Genomic DNA, 27,751 nt, shown 5'->3' with positions numbered 1-27,751 from the left:
GATTATATATATATAAAGTACATGTATTGATATGTTTTAATGATTTTATTTGTTTTTAAGTGAGCGTTGCCTTTTAAAATCATTTAAGATAAGATATCATTGGCTTTTCGAGAATTATTAATTAAAACCAGGTTAAAACATCAATGGATTTACTTGAAATTGTCACCAGATTTCGGCAAAAAATTGCACCGACTTATAAGCGGGTCAATAGCAAATCCCATCAAAACAACGTCAAAAAATACAACCGACTTATAGGCGGACCGACTTATAGGCGAGTATATACAGTAATAAATGATTTTAATGTTTATTTTATGGTGCACAATTAATAAACGATTCTAATGTTTATGGATGGGGTTGATGTCTCACCCTGCAGAACATATATAATACAGAAGTGACATAAGCCTTTACAATACATGTACTTACCAATTACACTATCAATACAATAATTCTTTCAAAACACCCCTAATGAAAAGCATAAAGTTAGATAAGAGACATATTATCTTCAAACCCTATTAAATTTTGCGCAAAATCTCCTATAGTTTGAAGTTCAAAGTATGTTAGATACTGTCACAACAGAAACTTAAACACAATGAAATGGTCAATGAAAGCAATTAGCGTATCGAACAGCAGAATGTCACATGAGTAAGGTTATAGTGATTATATTATTATTATAATATTAATCGTTGATGCTCAGTGACAGGTTAATTTAGTAGCTATCTCGACCCTAGTTTGGGTATATTTTTTTAAATATTAGGTATGTTTCAACTTGGCCAACATTGTCTTTGGATATTTATAAGTTTAAATTAAAAATACATATTCTTTGCAAGAAGGATACGGAGATAACGAACAGTATTCAATCTTAAAGTCCTTATAACAATACAAAATAAAAGCAGAGCAAACACGGACCCCTGAAAAATCAGAGATGGGATCAGGCAATTGAAACCAATGGTAAATTGTCCATTCAGCAAATTTCACTTTTGTCGGTGACCTGTCTGACGATGAGCTGTCTGGCACCGATTTTAAAGTGATTGTTTTCAAGTCGGAAAATTAGGGCAATTTTTCTCTTCCGATAGGGAAGGCTGGATGAAAGGGTGAAATCGTGAGGATCCCGTCTAAATCGGGATAGTTGGCATGTATGCTCTAATAAACAAATAATCTTCGATCGTAAATCAAGGGAAAAAAATCACCTCTTTCGAATGATTTTATTGCTTGTTTATTGATTCAGTTAAAACTGCATGTATCAATAAAGCTTAAATTTTGCTTATTGATAATAATATTTTTAACAGGTGAAACAAGACAATCCATGAAGAAAAGCAGGCCTAAGAGACCATGCCCTTTTTGTGATACCTTAGCGTCAAGGTTGAGTGATCATATTGCACGACGTCATAAAACTGAGGAACGTGTCATAAATGCATTATCACTTCCAAAAATACTAAAAGATCGAGAGTTTGAAAAATTTAAAAAGGAGGGAATTCTAAAGGCAAATTGTGCTGTCCTTTCACAGACAAATCCTGATTTTACTCAACTTTTACATGAAAGAAAGGCTATTAAAAGTGAGGAATCAGTAATGTGTTCTCTTTGCAAAGGTTTTTATAGCAAGAGAAGAATCTCTAGACATAAGAAAAGATGTGTTGCAGCAGAAGGAACGACTGAATATCCATCATCATGCAATGTGAGACTTCTGAAGCCTGATCCAGGTTATTCTGACAATTATAGACAAGAGATATTGGAATGTTTTCATGCCACTGAAGTTGGAAATCTTATCAGAGAAGATGCCTGGATAAAAAGATATGGATTTCTTAAATTTCAAAATTTCATGGGCACAGAGAAGAGGGAAGAAAAACGAAGATCGCTTATGTCTAATCTTAGGCGACTTGCCCATCTTTTCTTGGAATTCAAGAAAGTAATGAATAAAGAAAATCCATCCATCAGTTTGAACTCTTGTAGGGAAATGTTTAATCGAGATTACATGCTTCAAATTCAAACTGCTATTATAAATATTACTACACATGTAGATAATACAGTAAAGGTTGGTTTGAAGGTTTCTCTACGTTACCTTATAACAGACATATGCAGAGTTATGAAAGCTAATTATTACCTAGCAAGAGAAGACCAAGAAGCTGAAGAAATGAATATATTTATTGAAGTGTTACAAGTTGTCTGGCCATCATTTTTTGCTAGTGCAGAGGAATCCATTATAAAAAAGAGGCATACTGTCTCTAGGAAGCCAGTAAGGTTGCCAAGTGAAGAAGAAGTAAAAACGCTCAGGAATTTTACTAAAGAAGCAATTGAAAAGTTGTCATCAGATGTTTTCAAGTATATGGAATTTAATAAATTTACCCAGTTAAGAGATGCTGTGGTTTGTAGATTAACATTGTTTAATGCAAGAAGGGGAGGTGAGCCAAGTCGCATGACTTTGAAAGACTGGGATGATGCCCTGAATGGGGTATGGGTAGATCCATCCAAAGTAGAGAAGGTTACAGATGAAATTGGGAAGAAATTGCTGTGTGAAACAAAAATTGTTTATATACAAGCATCAAAAGTGGCAAAACTTGTGCCTCTTCTAATACCAAAAGACTGTTGGGAGGCCATAAAAATTCTTACTGATGTTGAGGTTAGAAGGCAGGCGAATATTAATGAAAGAAACATATTTATTTTTCCAAGTATAAATCACTCTTTAAACCATTGTACTGGATGGATCTGTGTCACTAATGTGTGTAAAAAAGCAGGATTGAAACGATTTATTACTGCAACAGATATGCGACATTATATAGCCACAGTGTACTCGCTTTTGGATGTATCCTCAGCAGACAGAGAAATGTTCTACAAACATCTGGGACATTCAAGAAATATTAATGAAAATGTGTATCAATGTCCACCTGCTGTGAGAACGATAACTACTGTTGGGAAGTTTCTCAGTTCTTTGGAAAGCAGCATTGGTAAGAAAAAAAAAGCCCATTCAACTGACATTATATTTTAAGCTCACCTGAGCTGAAAGCTCATGTTAGCTTTTCTGATCACATTTTGTTGGGCGTCCGTCTGTTTGTCTGTAAACTTTTCACTTTTTCGACTTCTTCTCAAGAACCGGTGGCCCAATTTCAACCAAACTTGCCACAAAGTATCCTTGGGTGAAGGGGATTCAAATTTATTCAAATGAAGGGCCACACCCTCATTCAGGGGGAGATAATTGGAAATAAATGAAAATTTGGAGGCATATTTCGAAAATCTTATTCTTGAGAACTGCTGTGCCAGGAAAGATGAAACTTATAAAGAACTATCCAAAGGTAGTGTAGAATTTAGTTTGTTCAAATCATGACCACCGGGGGTAGGGCGGGGCCAAAATGGCCCACCAAAGTTTTACGTAGAAATAATATATAGCAAAATTCTTTTAAATTTTTCTTCTCAAGAATGACAAAGCCATAATTCATCATATTTATATGGAAGCATGCTCAAGTTGTGTAGATTCAAAATTGTTCAAATCATGACCCCTAGAGGTAGGACAAGGCCAAATATAGGAAAATTCTTTAAAAATCATTTTCTAAAAAATAGCAGATCCATGATTGTTCATTGGATTACTTTTGGATTTAAACTTTACAATTAAAAACCATTTTCTACTTTTCTTACCCTTAGTGCTCAGGCGAGCCAAGTGGCACATGGGCTTCTTGTTTTGTATTCTACTTGTCACATTTCTTTCATTTTTAGTTCACCTGAAAGCTCAGGTGAGCTTTTCAAATCAATCATTGTCCGTTGTATGTGTGTCCATATGTCTATAAACTTTTCGTGCATTTTCAATTTCTTTTTAAGAACCACTGGGACAACTAGGACAACTAAACTTAAATATGTAAAAAGCAGCCATGGGTTATGGAGAATTTAAAAATTCTTTAAATAAAGGGCCGAGTCCCATTCCAAGGGGAAATAATCAAGAACGACAAAAATAGTGTGGGGTCTTAAAAAAAAACTTCTCAAGAATCATAAGGCCAGGAAAGCTTAAACTGATTTGGAAGCACCTTGGGGTAGTGTAAATTCTAAAATGTTCAAAACACGATCCATGTAGATGGGTAAACAATGAGTGATTTTAATAAAATCTTTTGAACAGGATACCAAAATTATCAAGTTAATGTAAGCATTGCTCATGATGTAATGTTTATAATCCTTAGGAGAGGAATTATCAGTGGATGATGAAAATCAACCTGGCCCGTCTTCAGAATCAGGTTAGTTTAGTAAACTGTAAATTCCTTTGTGTGTACTTTTGTGTTTATATCACAAAATGGCTCTTTAACATGAAATCGCAAGAATGATAATTAGCAAGTGATTGTTGATCAAGAGATTTTACATGGATTTTAGCACAATAAAAAAGCAAGTAATTTTTGGGGGGTGATACTTGTGAAATTATGTGATAATTAATTCTTTGCATATAATTTAGCATCTGCAGTATTCATAAAAATTAAGACACATTTTGATTTTTATTCACTTTTTTTAAGATGCAGGTTTCTTAAAAAAAATGAGTAATTAGTGAAGTTTTATCAACCTGAGGCTACTACATTGTTAAGCAAATTATAGATTTCAGATTTAAAATATGCTGAAATGGATAAGAAATGCAACATCCTACTGAAAGCGGGGATATATTAGCCTAAGGATAGAATTTTGTATATAATAATCACTGATATTTTCAACTTTGTAAATATCAGTATTTTAGTGATTAAATGATTTTTATACTATTATCGGTAGTTAAGTTTGAGTACATGTAATAGAAATAAAAAAAATTACTTGTTTTTTAAACAAAATATTTGGCTGTAATATAGGGGTTTTAAGGGCTTCTAGGTGTATATCTTAAGTAATGCAGCAATATTCCAAAAAAATAAATTAAAAATTGATGCGATGGTTTCCTGAAAATGACTTATGTACATATTTCCATTGCTTTAGCTGAAAACCTCAAAGATGTGGGAGAGTTGCAAATTCAATATTTATTACACTACATAAGGCCTTTACTAGACAGCGATTCCTTAAATGTAGCTTAATCATGTTAATTATTTGTTCAAATTCTGGCAACCTGGGATAAGCGTTAGATGAAAGTTTTACATAGCATTAAAGAAAACTAATGTTGAAAATCTTCTTTAAAGGACAATGATACAAACAAACTTTTGTCAAAAATTGTGTAAATAACAACTTGGGTCATGTTTTAATGAATAAATTGAATATATTTCACCATGTAGTTTTTAATTTTTCATTCAAAGTTGCAAAAAATGGAATTTAAAGCGAAATATTTGTATAGATTAATAAGGTTTCAGAGGGTAGAATTTTTAATTCACAGGACTGGTGTACAATTTCTTTATAATCTAGAAAAATTTTTTTTTGCCTCATTTGCATTGAAATATTAAGGTAAAAAAAATGTTTACCAATCTGGCATCCATTTTTGTTTGTATCATTTATAGCAATGATATGATTACTCATATTGATATGGAAGCATCCTCAGGTAGTGTCAATTCATTTGTGATCTCACATAAATATTTTGAAAGAAATGCAAAGTTTTTGTTGATTTTAGATTTAGTTTTGTTCAAAACACGAGGAACTCGAAGGATTATTGCTACAAAGGTTCATACAGAAAAAAGGAAAAAAAATTATTTAATCCAAAAATATTTCTGCTTACATTGTTCTTGAATAGCACGAATAGTGTTGTTTCTAAGATTCATATTATATCCAGATAACTTAAGCAAACTTGTTTTATTCATTTATAGGTTCCTTAAATTTGAAGGAGTCAGAGGGAGCTAAAGGTCTTACTCAGTCTGAAGCAGTTGAAGGTATGTTTATTAATGAATCAAAATTAATATTAATATTAATTCATAAGTCTTTATGTCACCTGAGAAAACTTGCGTGACGTATTGCTATCCATTTTTGTCCATCATCGTCCATCGAGTGTTAACATCTGAACATTTCCATCTTCTCCTCTGCAACCACTCAACCAATTTTGACCCAAAGCATTTATGGGTGAAGGTAAAGATCAATTGTGAATTTCATGGTTAACCCCCCCCACCCAGCCTGAGGGGTGGGAACAAAACCACTAAAATTAATGCAATCTTTAAAAATCTTCTTCAACACTCCTGGACAACAAGCAGTCAAAATGTTGGCATGATTGTAATCAGCATTGAGTCCTCTACTAAAATTGTAAAAATTCATGGTCCCAGGGTCAGGGGTTCTGGTGCTAGGGCAGGGCTAAATAGATTATATAATGAAAATTTATTAATTCCTTAAAAATCTTTTTCTTTGCTACTGGGCATTTAATAAACAAAACAAGTACATAGTTATGTTAGATAAGACTACCTTTTCCAAAATTGTGAATTTCATCGCCCCTGCATCAGGGGTTCTAGTTTGAAAATCTTCTTCTCTGCTCCTAGACATTAAATAAACTAACTAAATACATAGTTATGATGAGTAAGAGGGCCTCTACCAAAATTATGAATTTTACAGCCCCATGTTCAGGTGTTCTGGTGTTAAGGTAGGGCTCTATTGATCTTATAGTGAAAATGCATTTATTCTTTGAAAAGCTTCTGCTCTGCTTCTGAATATTATTAAATGAACTTATTAAAAACATAGTTGTGTTGAACAAAAATGTTTATACCAAAATTGTGAATTTTATGGCCCAATGGTCAGGGGTTATGGTTTTAGGGTGTGTCTTTATAAGGATTATATATAGCAAAAGTACATTACATCTATGAAAATCTTTTTCTCTTCTCCTGGGTAAAAAGCAGATGAACTATTTATTGAATTTCAATGGGGGGGGGGGTGTTCTACTTCTATATACTGAAAATGAATGGTTTGAAATATGCTCCTTGGTATATGTCAAACATTTTTGATAAGCAAGGGTGCCTTTTCAAAAATTGTGCAATGTGTAGGCCTAGGGTCAGGGGTTCATGTGTGATAGGAGAACTCCTGATTATTGCTGATTACTTATAAGTTGACATACATTTTTTTCCCCTACCCTGCTTATGGGTATTAAGTAAACAAACTACCGGTGACCATGTGCTATATGTGTATAGTTATGATAAGCAATTGTGCCTCTTTCAAAATTGTGAATGCCATAGCATCTAGATTAAACCATGAACCAAATTCAATCATTTGAAAGTTGTTGCATGATGCTCAGGTGACCTATAAGGCCCATGGACCTCATGTTCTTATTGTTTATTAAAATATCTACAGTCCTAAGGCTGTTCAAAGTTAATTTTACGTTTAACGTCACTTCTAAAGTTCAAAACCTACGAGGGAGGAAGGAAAAAGATAAACAAACAAAAATTTTAAACAATTTATTCAAATTTACCTATTCAGTACATTAAACACACTTCAAGTAAGTAATCAGAATTTTTGATATGATACCTGAGATTAATTTCGCTGGCAGAGTTTTTCTTTAGACTATGAAAATCAGTCTTTTTGTTATCAAACAATGAAGTCCAATACTGAATGTGCAGGTAAGTGGTTTTTAATTAGGCCTCAGTTGTCTTTTCGATTCATATTGCCACATGTCTGTGGTATCCTAGAGGCAAATACTTCTTGTGGGAAAAGTTGATCAATATCTACAATTAAAATTATTGAGGACAATATTTAAAACTATTCATGTTGAAATATCCTCAAATTTAATTATGTTGTATTTTTCCTTAGAACTAGTTCTACTAGCATTTAGTTTTGAAAGTGTGAATACTAATATTTGCTGTTAGATTATATTAAATACCTTGAATTCCACACAAAAGACAGGATTCTTCACTTCTTGGAATTTCCAAACCATCTTTCTTACTCTCATTCACTTGAAAGGCCCTATTTTCTGTAAAGTTTTCCCTGCTAAAATGGCAATGACTAGTATTATTTTTCCCCCAAAAATGTAGCTATTTGTAGGTATACATGAAGAAATCAAATATCTTACTCAGTACTGTTCCTTTAATTTTTTACAAAAATATTTTAATCTGAAACTATTTAAGAAGAATTAATTAAATGATGCTTCTCACTGTATATTCGGAATATTGGTTTTTGACACACTTTGCACTTAATAAAAAGTTTCGGATTCTCTCCAAATTACGATGAAAAGTTCAGCCAACATTTGACAGTCACGGTCAAAGTCTGCATGTACATGTGATTTGAAGACTGACCAAAAAATCAACAAACTAGACTTCGTCATTAACTTCAATCATCAAAATCATCTAGTTTTTACTTACATCCATGGTTCCAAACTGTTTAATTCTCTAGTTTACTTTTTAAATAACACCAAGTGCCTTTAATCAGTAAATTACTGCAGTTTCAAAGCACATTTTTCTGTCACTACAGGATGCAGAATTCAGTCGTTAAATGTAGAATCAAACCGGAACAGACATACGGAATTCCGAATTGTTTGTTTTTTTCAAAGACGAATTTCTCCAAAACCTACGCGCGTGGGTGACGTTAAACATAGAATTATTTTTAAACACCCAATGGGCTAAGAATCATCAAACTTCATTGATGAAATTTGGGCTTCAAATAAAAGTGATAGATTGTACAATTTATGAGAAGAGTGATTCAAGCCCCTTAGGGTGCTTGTATTTTGATGTCACAAATGTTGAATGCCGAGAAAGTGGAAAGTAATAAGTGAAAAATCAAATATCACACTCACTTTGAACAGAAGTTGTTACATTAGTTATTCCATTAACAGTATCTTACAAAATGCATAATACATGGATTTCGAAATATAAATAAAAATTGCAGTAACTGCTACGGTGCTTGCAAACAAAATGTTACATGTACCTTCTACAATTTTCAGCTTAGAAAGTTTAACAAATTCATACACAAATCCCAGTTCTGTTTACACTATGCCTTGATATTGTAATGTATATGAGACCAACATTTCTGAAATATGTGTGTCACAGTGTCAATCGTATGAGAGAAAAAGCTGGATTCAGTTTTATGATGTTTATTAAGGATAACAAAAAGAAACCTACTAGAAAACACTCTCAATGCGCGCTAATCAAATGTGAATTATTAACAAAGTATCTAATTAAATATCAACTGTGACATGTGGTATGGATAATTTTTTCAAGAAAATAAAAGCAGAAGCATGACATTTAACTTTGTGCTATTTCAACTCATTGATATCATCCTTTTTTTTTAATTTATAGTCTTCCTATGTGAAATGGCCCAAGAAGTCCCGATTACAGAACTCTTTGATTTATCAAGACAAATTCAGGAGGAAGAAGTAACTGTTGATCCAGAGATTTTGCAAGAGAGTAGAGCCTTGATTTTGAAAAAAGATGTTCAAGAGTGTGCACAGCAGTACTTTACTGAAGATGCATGGCTTGTTGCAGAAAATACCATAAAGATGCTTGAAGGTATTTTTTTGATTATTGTTTAGCTCATTCACAAACAGACCAATAAAAATTTTTATTGTCACAGTTTTTTTAATGATAAAGATGAGAACTACGATATATTCTTATTTCAAGTTCACCGTTTACTTATAAATGTATTTATAATTAAACTGTTGTTATAATCAATATTTCTTAAACATATGTATAGGTATAACAATACAGCAATGCATCAATACGTATTGATCACAAGGTCTCATGATATGCATATCATATTGCTATTTCTGTTTTGTGATATTGTACTAGTTAATGTTCATTGACTTGTTTGAAAATTCTTCATCAAAACAGTGAAAATTTAATGTTACAAAATGATTGAAAACAAGGGTAAAAAGGAAAAAAATATAATGCTAAGACTGTATGCCCACCTCTAAATAACTTTGATTATGAGTCTCAAAAAAAGTTTTTTTTTAATATTTTCTTCAACTGCGGAGGTTAACAAGCAAGAATAATTAAAGATATCATTCAATTTAACTGTTGACAATTGTATCATGATATATGTTGTATCGCAAGACCATATTGTGATATATCATATTGTTAGATACATGTAGCTTGTGATGCTCAGGCTTACCAACATGAATACTTTGTTTAATCAATGACAGAATCTGAGATGTCAAGGCAGTCAGAAGAAGGGACTTCCAGAGGACAGACAAAACGTATAAGTACACAAACAAATATATCCTTAATTTAGAATTTCTTATTTATAAAAAATTGATTGAAATTTATAAGGACTTCCATTGTTCATGAACAGCTGTGTTTTTAGCTCACCTGAACTGAAAGCAAATTTCAACCAAACTTGCCACAAAAAATATTTGATGAAAGATTTTCCAGTTTGTTCAAATGAAAAGTGAATATCCTCATTCAAGTGGAGATAGTTCAGAAATTGTGAAATTTTATGCATGTTTTAATTTAAAACCAGTGGAAGAAAAAGTTGAAACTTAAAAGACCTATTTGTTACAAGAAGTGAGGGGAAAATATAAGGGGTTCTAAAGGCAGCTTAGAGAATTACCCAGCCCCATAATCATTATGAAATCATCATAATCGGGCATGTTTTTTCTTCTTTAGAGTAGAATTCAGATTGTTCACTGCGCATTAAACTTTGTATTCAACTTTTTAAAAAGTATCTTAATATTTTCCTTTTATGCCATTTTGTCAGTTGTGTTTTACCTTATTTCTCGAAGGATTAAATGTCAAGTAAAATTTCATTGGCTAAAGAATTTAAGGAACACAAATTCAACCAATCGTTGGAAGTTTTATTAAAAGCATCAATCACAGTTATGGATTGAAAATCATACAATGACAATAAAATTTAGAGAATCAAATTCATTCAAAGTATTTAATCAGCCAGTTGTTGAACGGTATTAGAAATGTTGATCATTGTAACAAAAGAAATTGATGAAAAGATGACATAAATTGAAAAACAAAAGTATCAGACTATGATATGATAACAGATAAAAAGAAGATAATTTCAAAGTGTAAACTAAGTGTCAGGAATTGCATAGAATGAAGCATTTTGCACCCACCTTTATCCTGGAGATTCTGGCGGGCCAAGTTGACACCAAGATCCCTAGCCTGTTTTGAATCATCTATAATTCTGTCTTTTCAATTTAATGCCAGAAGCATGTCTATGTAACATAATCATTATGTAACATAATTTACTATTTAATTGTCTAACTATTTTGTTTACAGAATCCAAGAGGAAATTACCCATTGACCATACTTCAAAAAGCAAGGTATATTTCTTTAAAATTAAATAGACTGAAAGCTAATTGATACAAAAGATTGGGATTAAATGAGATTTCTTAAATAAAGACTTAAAAAACAAAATGTGTTTGTAAAACACTATGATAAGGCGTTACAAAAAAATATGTTAGTTTACGGTTACCCGACCGACCCTAATTTTAATTGCTGACCCAAACTTTTTTTTCATCATAAAAATCCAGAAGTTAATGGCCTGTCAGTTTAACTTTTACATTCATCTTTGAAATCGAAATTGAAAGTACAGAAACAAAACAAGTGAGTTCAATTTCTACATCAACGAGTTCGTTGTAATTTGCTTACCATTGCGTGGTAATTGCAGGGGTGTACAACTAGCATTGCCCAACACCCGGAGCTACCGTTTTTTGGGGGGTACTAAAAATGAAATTAAAATTATGCATGTAAATACATGCGAAACACAAACGATATTTTCACTCATTGTTTTGCTATTTAATTTCCAACTAATGAAAATTTTCCAGCCAGCATGCTCCTACTGCTCTTAAATCAATTTAATCTCATCCATTTTGCAGTTCTACCTGACTTATTTACTTATGAAACAATCGTTTTTTTTTTCCTAATCCGAATTTCCTCTATTCCTCTGTTAATGGTTAATACATGCAGATATCTCTTTCAATTATATATGATCCCCAAATCAAATGATAGCTAAGTGTTATGTGATTAAACTTTAATATTTATCAATTATACTTAATTGTTTGAAATGAAAAAAAAAATGATTTTTGCTTCATTTTAGATAAAGCCAGAGTAGTGCAATATGTTCAGAAAAGAAAAGATAATTTCTTAAAAGTTTTAAACTTCAACTATAAAAGGAATGGCTTGGGACCCTAGCTTTCTCAATTATGAACTTTTAGAATATTATACAAGTATGGACTCTTTTGGTGTCGAATATGGTTTGTAATTCTCCAGAAAAATATTCATATTGACCGAGGCGAAGCTGAGGTCAATATGGATATTTTTCTGGTGAATTACAAACAATATTCAACACCAAAAGAGTCCATAATTGTTTTATTATATAGTCGGGATTTGAATAGACAAGACATTGAAGGCTGTATGACGACACCATTTTCATTTGCGATCTTCCACACTCTCTACCATCGGCTCATACATTCACCTCTGTCGCTGGGTCGCGTATATCACAGTGTTAAACACGAGAAATAGTGCGTTTATTTCAGTTAATTATAATTCAATTTCTATGCTTATGTCTTAGATTTGAGATAGATATTTACTAAATATATCCATATCTATTCATTGAATTTGAAACAATCCTGCAAATATAATGTTTTATACGTTAATTCAAAATTCTTGACGTGAGCCCATTGCAGAGGTGTCTGAGAGAGGAACAAACGACAACTCTGCATGGGAGATTGGATCTTCCATTGTTGAAAATAAAAAAAAATCTCCAGATTACTGTTTGTAGCCTCGGTGTTTCGCTATGTGTAAGACGTCCAGATGTTAAAAAATAATCCTGAAATAGGTTTGAATAATTGTTTTCCTACACAGATACATAGCTCGCTGCGGCCGTTGCAACCATCGTTTACAACGTTGTTTGATATTTTGATTGTGACGTCACAATGCCGTTGCACGCGCATTGACCCACCGGTGAATACGGCCTCAAATCCGGTGAATATGTAGTGTTATGGACTGTTTGCATTTGTATATATTATATTGGGACTATAAATAGACTATATAATAATAGTTTATACAGTTTTTTGCCTCAATATTTGGTCACTTTTAACTTCGGACTAATAACTTTATTGTTGTTACATTAAGCTTGTGGGTTAATACTTGATTTTCTTTTAATTGCACACCCCTGAGTTGTAAGGCAGTTGGCAATCTCCAGATTTCCGGATTTGGTTCATAAATTAGGTTGCACTTTTAACTTCCAGTTACAACCCAAGCTTAGATCCATGTAAACAATGCTGATGGATTAATTATCACTGCAGGTGTAAAACGTTGTTTTGAAAAATCAATATTTGAAGTAAATTAAAATTGCTTTTGATAGAACTTGATCGTTATCAGGGCCGACAGGATCAAATTGAACCAAACATGTCTTCTGATTGAACCAAGAAAAAGAGAAACGATATTTATGTACATATCAAGGAATCTTGGAAAAAAAAAAACTTTCATTCTAGATAAAATAAAGTTATCAAAGACAGTGTAGGCCTAACTTCATATTTAAAACATATTGCAGTAGTTAATTAATTAAGAAAGAGGAAAAATAACTTCAAAACTTTCAGTTTAGCAGAAACTGAAAAGGCTTTTTATAAAAACAAAATGCACACTTACTTCAGGTCAATACTGAGATATGAGACCTTCAATAGTCATTTTTATTATGTAAATTTAATCAAATTTTGTATGAATTTTTTGTCATAGTAAATGAAATCCTTTTTCAATAAAAGAATTCTCAATACACAAATACTTTGTATATATATGCATAAAATTTAATTATGGTAAGTATGCCGTGAATGTTGTTGTGCGTTATGACCAGATTTTTACATGCTGGAGGTTAGCAAGTATGGTATGGTGAAAGTTCGAAAAAGCAATTTATAGCAAATAAGTTACGTCAAGGCGCAAGGTTATTGACCTTGGTGTCATTTGAAATAATTTAATAACTTAATAACATAAGCATACGAAATATGAAGTCTCTATATCTTTCATAGTTCAAAAGTTATGGTGATGGTTAAACAAAAGACAAACAGATAAAGAGACACCAAGGACAAAAACAATATATGCCCAAGATCCAACCAGCTGCATAATAAACAATAAACATTTTAAGTCTGCATGATTTAACTGGTTTTCCTGTGTTTGATGGGACAATAATAGTTCATAAGAATTACGATGCAAAGTTTTGTTCAGTCATATTCGCATAGAAGCAAGTTCTCTTTTGTATTTCATTCAAATCAAGATACCAGAGTGGTGAATGGTCCAAAAAGGTGTGATTGATCATTCAGGTTTTTGGAATCTGATGTTGCCATTTCATTCAGTATATTTTAACGCAAATGACTGGTATATTGCATGTCACAGGGTCATATTCTTGTTTGTCAATGAAAAAACTGGTTTGGTCTCAGTACATGGAATTTAATGGATACAGAAGAAATGAAACATATGGAGATAATGAAAAAATATTTCAAGAGTCCATAAAACAATACAAAATAGGGGCAGAGCAAACATGGACCACCATAACATCAGAGGTGGGATCAGGTTCCAAACCTACAAAAATATAAAAACACACACATCGATTCAACACCCATACAAACAATAGACGAAAATAAGCACAAAACTTTTTGATTAAACATCAACAATACGTAATGGAAATCAAATATTTTTTCATCGATCGATATTCAGATAGGTGATGTGAGTAATGTTTGCAAGGCAAAGTGGCAGGATTTTATGAAATTTTGACTCAATGTTGAAAATGTTTGCAAAATTTTGTACAGAATTGAATATACAAATGACAAATGGTGCATATCTAAGCAGCATAAAATACCTAAGATTACTTTATATCTTTATGGATTAATCATCTATTTTACTTACATTCAAAAAATATTTATCAATCCAAGCATCAAATTTTCTTTTGTGTTATGTATCTTTCATCATGTTTATAGGTTAAATATTCACAAGTCAGCCAATCGTAGCCCAGTCATCGATCCCTGAACCTTATTGACAGACGACAGACGAATGACTGAATAAACTGACTGCCGATTGTCAGTCCATGATTGAAAGTTGGTCGATAAATAATTTTAACTGAAGAAATCAGCCACCGACGCAGAAAAAACTCTAACTTGGACCAATGGACAAAAACTTGGTCAGCAGTCCAAAAAAGAGGTCAAAATCGGGCAAGACAACGGCCGATAAACTGCCGTCTGTCACCCAAAGAATCCAATTTTTGCTTCAAAACCAGTTGGCCGTTGGTTGTTTTTGGAAAAGTGACTGGGGTTTAAGCCAACACATGCATAAAAATTATTATAGTGAAATCAATAAGTCCCTGATAGATCACTTGTCAGTCAAATATATAGCAATGTTTTATACCTTAGTGTGCAAAACCAAATACTTGGGCATGGCTCTCACTTGTGTGCAAAATCAGTAGTATTTGATCAGCCACGCAAGACAGTTAAGCATTTATTTTCAATTGATAGTAATATGATTTAATAACTCGTGACAACATACTACATCGATCTATCCTTTTTAAGTTGAATATTTCTCAGCACCTTTTTTTTTATTTTGTTGTTAAAAAGTTCAGAAGATTTACTAAAGTTATTATACACAATTAATCATTAAACATGGAATTGACACTTTCTGTTACAGGAAGAAGTCATTTTTATAGACTTAACCTACTTAAGCTCTTTTATTATTGGTTTTATAAGTAAAAGACCAAACATAAATTACAAGTAGCTTTCAAGGGTCTTATAGAGGAAAACTATCACAAACCTTTAACAGTGTAAAGTTGGAGTCAACTTGATTGTACACAATAAATCTGGACAAAAAATAACTATGTTATTACATGTACAATGTATTGATAATTAATCAACTGTGTGTTTAATAGAAAGCAGATAGTCATGTTTTTGTTTTTGTACAGGTTCCAGGGCCTAGTAGAGAGAAAATTTCCAAAAATTTAAGTGATCCTGACTTTGTTCAAATGCATGATGACTCTTCTGATGAATCCAGTAAAGAAAGTGAAGATTCTGAAGATATGGAGTCTCTGAATGGTAAAAATCTAAATTAGTAAAGATTGTATGCATTTGTTTTATTTGCCTTTATATATAAATATTGTTTTTTTTTTTTTTTTACAATAGCTTGATGGGTTCATATTTTACAGGAAAAAAGGTATCAAAAGCATGTAGAAAGCATACCTGGCTTCCACAAGAGGATAGAGCAATAAAAGATTTTTTCAAAGAGGACATCAATGAATTTTCAAAGTCGGGAAACCAAGGATCACTACATGGAGGTATGTGTATTACTCCCACCCTGCTTTCCATATTCTGGTTTACAGATTTACTCAGGTATTTCTCTCCCCGTAAGTGTCTGTATGTTGGTAACCAATTTTTGTCATTGTTTCTCATTTTAAAACTTTGCTTTACAGTGGCTCGAAATTTGAACATAATTTCTTAATACCCACAAAATATATTGCAGGGGTTAATACATGTAGGAGAGAGTGCATTGTTTTAATTATTTTTTAGGTTACCTGAGTAAACTCAGGTAACTTATTGCTATCCATTTTAGTGCATCATTATACATTGTGCATTGATTCAGTTTACAGTTTCTTTTCAGCAACTATTCATTGACATCCAATTTTGTAACAAAGCTCTGTAGTTTGCCGATTCTTTTTTGTCAGCCCCCCCCCCCCCCATTTCCCGCACATTAAAAAATGTTGCTTCAGACCTCTGTCAAATGGTATTTGGATTGCTAAAATATCAAATTATTAAACAAATAAATACAATATGCGGACTTAAAAGTGCGAATTGCCAATAAATGGCATATTCTAATTCGAATAGGGCAAATTATTCTATGGGCAAGTGGCCTAGGGGCGAACTCTAGCATTCTTGCTCATGCTTAGCTTGTCATTTGCACATGGCATCTGGTTAAATCTCGCTTATATATTTACTGTGTGAACCTCAGGGTCCACGCAAAAAGAAAGGTCGAAGGAAAGGTCAAGGTAAAAAATTGTTGATGCAGTTGCATAACTCTCATCAATATGTATCAACATATTAAGTTTGATGAAAATATCTTGGATAGTTTCTTTCAAACTTAGCTTTAGACAGAGCTAAACACAATGTGTGTTGAAGGACGGAAGATAGACATGACAAATACTTTATCCTGCTTCAGACAAATTTGTCGATTACTGATTGGATAAAAGCTAATCACATGACGCCCTGAAATTTTCCGTATTACGTCTCCGTCGAGGCGTAATATGAAAATCGGGCACACGATTCCATCTCAGCGTTGTTATTGTAAATAAAAATGGCGGCTAAGAAACGGTTAACGTAGGTAGTTTAGTTAAATTTCTTGTTACTGTAACGATAAAATATGTTAATTGTTATTGGATTAAAACTTAAAATATTTTCATAATATGCACAAATATTTTATTTATATCTATAAAGGTCTTCAGCGGGATAAATTCGTAACACAGTCAGTTAGTGACCTAATACGGAATCATACAGGGTGTGAAATGGAAATCCGTATTGGGACTCGGCTTCGCCTCGCCCAATACGGATTTCCATTTCACACCCTGTATGATTCCGTATTAGGTCACTAACTGACTGTGTAACTAAAAATATGCCCCAGCCATATACATGGCGGGGAAAAAAATCTATTTTAATCCCTGAAATCAAGCATTCAAACTGATGACATGATTATAATCAGCATTGAGTCCTCTACCAAAATTATTAAATTTATGACCCATGGGTCAGGGGTTTTAGTGTTAGGACAGGGATGTATATATTGTACATTGAAAAATGCATTATTTCTTGGAAAATATTTTTCTCTGCCCCCGGGCATTAAATAAACAAACCAAGTACAGAGTTATGTTGAATAAGGCTGCCTCTTCCAAAATTTTGAATTTCATGATTCCAAGTTTAGAGGTTCTGGTGTAAGGACGGGGCTCTATCAATTATATAGTGGAAATGCATAAATTCTTTGAAAATCTTATCTGCCTCAGGGTATCAAATGAACTAACCATTGGCAAGTACAAAGTTAAAATGAGTAAGAGTGTCTCCTCCAAAATTGTGAATTTAATATGGCCCCAGGAATAGGGATTCTGGAATTAGGGTGGGGCTCTATTGATTATATAGTGAATATACATTTATTCTTTTAATATTTTCTTCTCTGCTTGCGGGTATTTAATAAACTTACCAAGTACATGTTTATGTTAGATAAAGCTGTCTCTTTCCATTGATTGATTGATTGTATATTGTTTAACATCCCTCTTGAGAATTTTTCACTCATATGGAGACGTCACAGTATGCTGGTGAAGATCTTCATATTTTTACCTTTACTCGGCACCCAGGGCTATTGAACAGTGAGGGATCTTCTTCATGCCAAAGACTGAAGCTGACACTGGGCCTCGGTTTTAAAGGTCTCATTCGAAGGAACCCTGTCTCTTCCGAAATTGTGTTTTTTGTGAATTTCATGAATTTAAATTGTTTAAAAATCTTCTCTGCTCCTGTATATTAAATCAATGAACTATGTGCAAAGTTGAGATTAGGAAGGATACTTCTTCCCAGTTTCTGAATTTCAGGGTTGATCTAAGTACATATTTATCATGAAGAAAGATTTCTCTTCCAAAGTGATCAATTTCAGGGCCCCTGGTTGGTACTTAGCCTGAAAATAAATTATTTATATGAAATCTTTTTTTTTAATATTAATCAACCATTTATCCAATGATCTAAGTACATATTTATCATGAAGAAAGATTTCTCTTCCAAAGTGATCAATTTCAGGGCCCTGGTCGGTACTTAGCCAGAAAATAAATAATCTATATGAAATCTTTTTTTTTAATATTAATAAACCATTTATGCTGAAATATAATTTATGATAGAACTTCCAAAATGTTGAAATATGTGGCTCCATGCAGTGTTAGCAGTTCCTGTGGGATGGGGTGCACAACTGATTAAAAAGGGGAAATGCATTTTCTCTTTGTTACTTGAGATGGATGTTTAACAATATACAATCAATCAATCATCTTTGTTACTCTGATATATCTCTTGTTTTTAAGTAACAAAATTCAGCATGCAAAGTGTATAATTATAATAAACAATGGTGCCTCTTCCAAATTTCATGGCTTTTGTGTAAAACACCAACCAAATTCAGTTGCTAGAAAATTGTAACATGATACTTAGGTGACCTATAAGGCCTGTGGGCATCTTGTAATAAAAAATATGGGGGAAAATTATCCCACCTCAAATAAGAAGTTATTAGGATATGGCAAAGGGTTTTAGGGAGGGGGGGGGCATAATAAATAAATCTGGGTTGGGACAGAAAAATTCTATGATTAATTCCATACCAGGAGTGTTTGGGCTATTTAGTCAAGCTAAACATTTTAATTTGCTTGACAACTACTGGCCGTGGATGGCCATTTTCCATTTCATCTGACCTTTGCTTTTAACGTAGGTCGCAGGTTTACAGGGCTTTTAAAAGTGTTCGAAAACATACCATGAAAATTACCTATATTATTTCTCTACCTTTTATTTCTATTCTCTGAAAATTTCATAAAATTCGTCTGCACCGTTTTTGTGTAATTGAATTCCAAATATGACATTGTTGTAGTTACATTTTCAACGGTACTCCATTGAATTACATAGGAAAAACGTCGTTTTTAGCTTGATTTCAGGCAAAGTCTTAATAAGAAAAAATATCTATAACTTTTAAATCGTGCAGACGAATTTATTTATCCTTTGGTATTTAAAAATAGAACTGATTTGAAAGAAATCTATGTGAAAAAAATAATATGTCTTCGGGTTCATTTTTTCGTAATTAAATTGTAGATAACTGCTTTCATATTGAAAAATTTAGCATTTTTAATAACAACGTCATAAAATAACGCGACGTCACGCTTGACGTCGTGAATATCCATCCGGTATACAGCAAAGAAAAAATTATACGGATTTTAAGAATAGGAAATTCACGTATATCTGCTTTCAAATGACCAGTTTCATAATAATTCAAGAAAATAATTATTAGACATTTTTTCCTTTAAGCTTATTACGTCTAATACTAGTGAAAATTCACATAAAAGGCGTTAATCAACAATCAGTTCTTTAGTTTTTTTAAAAAAAATTTTTATGTGTTTATTTCTTACCGTTTCTTTTCTTTTTTTTTTTTTTTTTGGCTTGTTTGTTTGTTTTATTCATGCGCGGATTCTCGCCGAAATTTGCAAAAAAAGTGACCTTGTATTCCCCTTTGGAAAAGGCAGACTCTCCATCCCCGTTGAAATCGCAGATCTGTGATCTAAGTTTGTTTGAAAAGTCGTAGGTATGAAGATTTAGAAGTCAAGGACCCCCAACTAACACCCCCAATCCCCAACCCCGAAATAAGTTTTTTACGCTTTGTATATATAATTTTTCTTTTGAAAATTCAGCTAGGCTATCAAATCAACAATAACTCATTAACTTAATTCTTATAAATCAATTTCCATCAAATATCCTCTCGAGTATAAGTATTTATGCATTCTGTGTTTATATTGAAAATGTTTTCGTTTAAGTTTACAGAGAGGCAGCGAATAACTAAAATTAATCTGAACTTGATTTCATCTTATGCTTATACGTATAAGGATAGAAAAAAAAATACGTACAAGGAATTTTAGAGGGGTAAATGGGGCGATAATTTAAACATTAATTTTATTAGGCGCAATTAACACTAACAGGCAGATTTTATTTTGTTCTTAGACGTTCAGTGTATACTGTAAAATCACATATTTTCGTGGGGTCAAATTTTCGTGGTTTGAGGAAAAAAAGTTGGTTCGTGGGGATTTGATTTCGTGGACGAAGATCTATTTCGTAGTTGTGCATATGAAAATTAACCTTTCGTGATGGTCATAAATTCATGGGTCTCTTCATACCACGAAAACAACGAAAATTAACCCCCCACGAAAATTAGTGATTTCACAGTACATATAACATTAATTCTCCTGAACGAATATGGAAAGCAACCCAGCGAATAAAATATGTACATGTAACTGACAAGATCGCGTGCTGTTTCTTACACAGGAAATTGGATCGAGTATCCACCCCCCCCCCCCTTCTGTTTTTCGGGGGGTCATCCTATTTTGGCTTTTTAATACGTATTGCATGTTATAAATAAGTTAACATTTTTATCTCTTTACGCTGTTTTTAATCTTCACTTGCAGGATCACTATCTAAAGCGTAGAAGATCATGGAATATACAGAAATTTGAATTCTTCCTTTTCAGATTTCCATATATATAATTCTTCATGTGCCTCCGACTAGTAAATATTTTGATTAAATCAACATGCATATATAGGGTGGATCGAGTTAAAATTCAAAAATTGGAGAGAAAAAATTACTCATCCCCAGCGTTAGCAAGTAAAAAAAAATGGAAAGGAGGGAGGGGGTCATATCCTACATGCCTGTAGTTATTTACAAGAGATCAATGCTGCTACATAATATACCCCCACTTTTGATATTCTTTTCTAAATATTCAAGATAACTTTCACCTATTTGCTTAAAATCAGAAAAAGTTTAAGACTTTAAAAAAAATTTCTTGCTTATTACATTTTCAATGCCGGAAAAATAACATTTTATTAGTGCAGAAAGGTCAAATAATTGATTATGCGAAGCAATTTGAAACTTTTTCTTAGTCACAATTTTTAAGTGTCTGTTTTTAAACATACTTAGATTTCATTTTGTTTCATGCTTTAATTGGATAAAAATATTGGAGGGAAAACGTCGAAGATGTAATTTTTAATTAAAACACAAATTTCATTGCAGAAAGGTCATATTAAATGTACTGTAGCGCTAAAAGAAGCATATTGACCCCCATTTTTTTATTTGAATTTTAATTAAGCTATGTATGTAGAAACTAAAAATATACTTGGCAAAAAAAGTTTAAGACTTTAAATATCAGGATCGAATGTCGTTAAATATTGTTTAATTTATATTTGCAGTGACAAAGAAGATACGCAGATTTATTTCGAAATATCCAGATGTTTTGAAGGAGTATCCAGATAAAGACAAAGTCCACAAGATTCGTACCAAAGTGATAAATCTTAGAAGACAAAGTCGGGGGAAGTATGAGAAAAACATGGTGAAACTAACTCGATAGTCAGAAAACAAAAAGTTTCATACAACTTTCTCACATTTTTGTCTTTATTATTTATTTTAAATTTTGGAATAGGAATACAAGATTAGCTGTACTTAAAGCTAAACTTTACTGTCAAAGATAAAGGACACAGCAGCCACGTCTTAGAGGTCATTATATTAATTTATGCAAGAAAATTTCCATCACCTTTAAACTTGAAAAGTTCATCAATGCAAACAAACCTTTCCAAAAATTTTTATTCTTCATATAAATCGACCAATACTTTAAAAATAAGTACATGTAGGAAGTATCATTTCATAAATTACATACCGTATTTTTTGGATTACAGGTCGATGGGTTATATAGGACAAAAGGCTCATTTTTAGCCTTAATTTTTGAAAAATCCTTAGATAGGACGAACTTACTATATAGGACGAGGCTTTTTTATCCATTTTCCAAAGAATTTTATGCAGATACAAAGTATGAGAACATGTAAACCTGTAAAATTACCTGAATAAATCAGTGACATGAACGTATCAAGAAAATAAACTGGTATTTTAACAAGTACAGCATTTAAATAAAGTTTTATGTAAATGTAGTATAAACCTTCCATCTGTGTTTTGTGTTTTGCAACATTAAAAACTGACAACTTCTGTCAAGATTCCAAAGATGACCAAAGTCAGAACTAGATTTATACATACAGGATATTTCCTCTTTATTTCTACACTGGTCCATACACTACACTCAATTTTAATGAAGCCAAAGGCTGGAAAAGCTAATGTAAGGGCAATTAATGTGCTGTGCATGAACTTAACGATATGGATCATAACTCAAAGATTATGAAATAACACAATTAAATTCGAAAGATGGTAAATATTAAGGTAATGGTGGAGTGGTAAAACCTTTGTTACTGTTACACACACTACACTCAATTTTCAACCTTGACACATATATATACAAATGACATTGTACAAGTTTTTTTTCTTTATTCATTTCAAATATATATCCCTCTTTATCTCACACCAACACATTAGCATTTACTGCTCCAGAAATATTCACTTTTCTTTTAGCATTAACAGAATTAATGACCATTAGCACTAAATCTTCCAGTATATATAAGATTCAACTGTATGTAAAGCTAAACTACACTTTAAAATACAACAGTTTAACATCTAAGATTCTTGGACAACATTGCATCTTATTGAAGAAAATTCTTTCAATTTTTAAAACTGCAAAAATTTAGAAATCAATCATTTTTTTCTTATTAAAGATTCACCATAACATTAAGCGTTAGAAAGTTGTGCAAACATCCTTTGCATTAGAAATCTTACCTAACCATAAGAACATTAAATACTAACATCCTTATCATCCAATGCACTATAGAAAAGAAATTTGAGCATGAATTACTCTGAGTTTCTTTAATATTTTCACAGGTTAGTAAACTGGTGTTGGTGGAGTGGTAGTACCTTTGTTTTACACTGGTCCACACGCCACACTTTATTTTCAACCTCTGCCAAATCTTAGATACAAATGACATTATATCATTTTTTTTCCTTGTTTGACTCCACAATATATTCTACTTATTCTGACACCACAATAGTATATTCTACTTTTTCTCACACCACAAAATTTTCGACCTCTGCCAAAACTTAGACACAAATGATACAATATTATGTTTTTCCTTGATTGACTCCACAATGTATTCTTATTCTCACACCACAGGATTTTCAACCTCTGCCTAATCTTAGATACAAATGACTCTTTATCATTTTTTTCCTTGTTTGACTCTACAATATATTCTACTTATTCTCACCCCACAGTATCTTTGACCTCTGCCAAAACTTAGATACAAATGACACTTTATCTTTTTTTTTCCTTGTTTGATTCCACAATTTCTTTTACCAATTCGCACATCACAGCAACATATTCTACTTATTCTCACACCACAATATCTTCAACCTCTGCCAAAACTTAGATACAAATGACACTATATCATTTTTTTTCCTTGTTTGGCTCCACAATATATTCTAGTTATTCTCATGCCACAACATGTGAAGCTTACTACACCACAAATCTGAACTTACCATTAAGCAAGGTTTACACCACAATACAATCTCTTGAATTGAAAACAATACTAGAAGATCAAACCAACATATTTTTGATTATTCATTTTTCTGGTTTAAATACAAGCCACCTAACAAAAATCAATAGACACTTTTGTTAATATAATTCACACAGCAGATATAAAGTTACCATACACACTTTTACTTCTTACATCCTTATTATCCGATGCACTAAAGAAAAGAAATTTGAGCAAGAAATACTTTGAATATGTTTTATATATTTTCCTAGGTTGGTAAATAAGGTGTTGGTGTAGTGGTAGTACCTTTGCTTTACACTGTTCTATTATACACACCACACTCAATTTTCAACCTTAACACATATATTTTCAACCTTGACACATATATACAAATGACATTGTACAAGTTGTTTTCTTTATTTCATTTCAAATATTTATCCCTTTTTCTCTCACAGCAACACATTAACATACACTACTCCAGAAATATTCACTTTTCATTTAGCATAAACTGAATTAATAACCCAATAGCACTGAACCTCCCAATTTAAATAAGATAAGCTAAACTCCACTTTAAAATACAACAGTTTTACAGCCAAGCTTCTGGACAACATTGCATCTAATCAAAACATTTTTTTTAGTTTTCTCATTAAAATAGCATCATTAAATAAAGCATTAGAAATTGTGTTAACATCCTTTGCATTAGAAATCTTACTAAACCATAAGAACATTAAATACTAACATCCTTATCATCCAATGCACTATAGAAAAGAAAACTGAGCATGAATTACTCTGAGTTTCTTATATATTTTTCAGAGGTTGGTAAGTAAGGTGTTGGTGGAGTGGTAGTACCTTTGTTTTACACTGGTCCACACGCCACACTCAATTTTCAACCTCTGCCAAAATTTAGATACAAATGACACTATATCATTTTTTTTCCTTGTTTGACTCCACATTATATACTTCTTATTCTAATACCACAGCAATATATTCTACTTATTCTCACACCACAGCATTTTTAACCTCTGCCAAAACTTAGAGACAAATGACACTATATCATTTTTATTCCTTGCTTGACTCCACAATATGTTTTTCTTATTCTCGCATCACAGCAATATATTCTACTTATTCTCACACCACAGCATTTTTAACCTCTGCCAAAACTTAGATACAAATGACACTATATTATTTTTTTTCCTTGATTGACTCAACAATATATTCTACTTATTCTCGCATCACAGCAATATATTCTACTTATTCTCACACCACAACATTTTTAACCTCTGCCAAAACTTAGATACAAATGACACTATATCATTTTTATTCCTTGTTTGACTCCACAATATATTCTACTTATTCTCGCATCACAGTAATATATTCTACTTATTCTCACACTACAACATTTTTAACCTCTGCCAAAACTTAGATACAAATGACACTATATCATTTTTTTTCCTTGTTTGACTCCACAATATACTCTACTTATTCCCGCATCACAGTAATATATTCTACTTATTCTCACACTACAACATTTTTAACCTCTGCCAAAACTTGGATACAAATGACACAATATCATTTTTATTCCTTGCTTGACTCCACAATATATTTTACTTATTCTCGCATCACAGCAATATATTCTACTTATTCTCACACCACAGCATTTTCAACCTCTGCCAAAACTTAGATACAAATGACACTATATCATTTTTATTCCTTGTTTGACTCCACAATATATTTTACTTATTCTCGCATCACAGCAATATATTCTACTTATTCTCACACCACAACATTTTCAACCTCTGCCAAAACTTAGATACAAATGACACTATATCATTTTTATTCCTTGTTTGACTCCACAATATATTCTACTTATTCTCACGCCACAACATGTGAAGCTTACTACACCACAAATCTGAACTTACCATTAAGCAAATGTTAAGAAATGGTTTACACCACTATACAATCTTTAGACTTGAAAACAATAATAGAAGATCAAACCAACATATTTGTGATTATTCATTTTCCAGCTCTTTTAAACACAAGCCACCTCACAAAAATCAGTAGACACTTTCGTTAATATTATTTACACAGCAGATATAAAGTTTCCATACACACTTTTACTTCTTACATCCTTATCATCCGATGCACTATAGAAAAGAAATTTGAGCAAGAAATACTTTGAATATGTTTTATATATTTTCCTAGGTTGGTAAATAAGGTGTTGGTGTAGTGGTAGTACCTTTGCTTTACACTGTTCTATTATACACACCACACTCAATTTTCAACCTTAACACATATATTTTCAACCTTGACACATATAAACAAATGACATTGTACAAGTTTTTTTCTTTATTTCATTTCAAATATTTATCCCTTTTTCTCTCACAGCAACACATTAACATACACTACTCCAGAAATATTCACTTTTCATTTAGCATAAACTGAATTAATAACCCAATAGCACTGAACCTGCCAGTTTATATAAGATCCAACTGTATGTAAAGCTTATAAACTCCACTTTAAAATACATTTTTTCAGCCAAGCTTCTCGGACAACATAGCATCTAATCAAAAAATTTTTTTAGTTTTCTCATTAAAAAAGCATCATTACATAAAGCATAAGAAATTGTGCAAACATCCTTTGCATTAGAAATCTTAACTAACCATAAGAACATTAAATACTAACATCCTTATCATCCAATGCACTACAGAAAAGAAAACTGAAGATGAATTACTATGAGTTTCTTGAATATTTTTCAGAGGTTGGTAAATAAGGTGTTGGTGGAGTGGTAGTACCTTTGTTTTACACTGGTCCACACGCCACACTCAATTTTCAACCTCTGCCAAAACTTAGATACAAATGACACTATATCATTTTTATTCCTTGTTTGACTCCACAATATGTTCTACGTATTTTGCATCACAGCAATATATTCTACTTATTTTCGCATCACAGCAATATATTCTTCTTATTCTCACACCACAACTTTTTTAACTACTGCCAAAACTTAGATACAAATGACATTATATCATTTTTTTTCCTTGTTTGACTCCACAATATATTCTACTTATTCTCACGCCACAACATGTAAAGCTTACTACACCACAAATCTGAACTTACAAATAAGCAAATGTTAAGAAATAGTTTACACCACAATACAATCTTTAGACTTGAAAACAATAGAAGATAAACCAACATATTTTTGATTATTCATTTTCTCGTTTAAATACAAGCCACCTCACAAAAATCAATAGACAGTTTTGTTAATACTATTTACACGGCAGATATAAAGTTACCATACACACTTTTACTTCTTACATCCTTATCATCCGATGCACTATAGAAAAGAAATTTGAGCAAGAATTACTTTGAATATGTTTTATATATTTTCATAGGTTGGTAAATAAGGTGTTGGTGTAGTGGTAGTACCTTTGCTTTACACTGTTCTATTAAACACCACACTCAATTTTCAACCTTAACACATATATTTTCAACCTTGACACATATAAACAAATGACATTGTACAAGTTTTTTTCTTTATTTCATTTCAAATATTTAATCCCTTTTTCTCTCACAGCAACACATTAACATACACTACTCCAGAAATATTCACTTTTCATTTAGCATAAACTGAATTAATAACCCAATAGTACTGAACCTGCCAGTTTATATAAGATCCAACTGTATGTAAATTTAAACTCCACTTTAAAATACATTTTTTCAGCCAAGCTTCTTGGACAACATAGCATCTAATCAAAACATTTTTTTAGTTTTC

At 32.1% G+C, this 27,751-nt stretch overlaps 1 protein-coding gene across 1 annotated transcript in view; it reads left to right on the top strand.

Annotated features, from left to right (window-relative positions):
• The window catches only part of LOC134275332 (uncharacterized), a 92,192-nt gene extending 67,065 nt beyond the window's left edge, over positions 1-25,127 (top strand). The window contains exons 13-21 of the mRNA XM_062757609.1: positions 1,287-2,939; positions 4,158-4,211; positions 5,736-5,798; positions 9,132-9,341; positions 9,974-10,027; positions 11,061-11,104; positions 15,724-15,853; positions 15,964-16,092; positions 21,766-25,127. Coding sequence (XP_062613593.1) covers positions 1,287-2,939; positions 4,158-4,211; positions 5,736-5,798; positions 9,132-9,341; positions 9,974-10,027; positions 11,061-11,104; positions 15,724-15,853; positions 15,964-16,092; positions 21,766-21,923 — 2,495 coding nt within the window. The 3' untranslated portion in view covers positions 21,924-25,127. The remainder of the gene's footprint in view (positions 1-1,286; positions 2,940-4,157; positions 4,212-5,735; positions 5,799-9,131; positions 9,342-9,973; positions 10,028-11,060; positions 11,105-15,723; positions 15,854-15,963; positions 16,093-21,765) is intronic.
• Positions 25,128-27,751: the final 2,624 nt, after the last annotated feature.

This window comes from Saccostrea cucullata, unplaced genomic scaffold (genome assembly GCF_032062105.1).
Source record: "Saccostrea cucullata isolate Sc308-1 unplaced genomic scaffold, CSIRO_AGI_Scuc_v1 ctg660, whole genome shotgun sequence".
NCBI lineage: Eukaryota > Metazoa > Mollusca > Bivalvia > Ostreida > Ostreidae > Saccostrea > Saccostrea cuccullata.
This window is presented reverse-complemented; position numbering and strand designations above follow the sequence as displayed.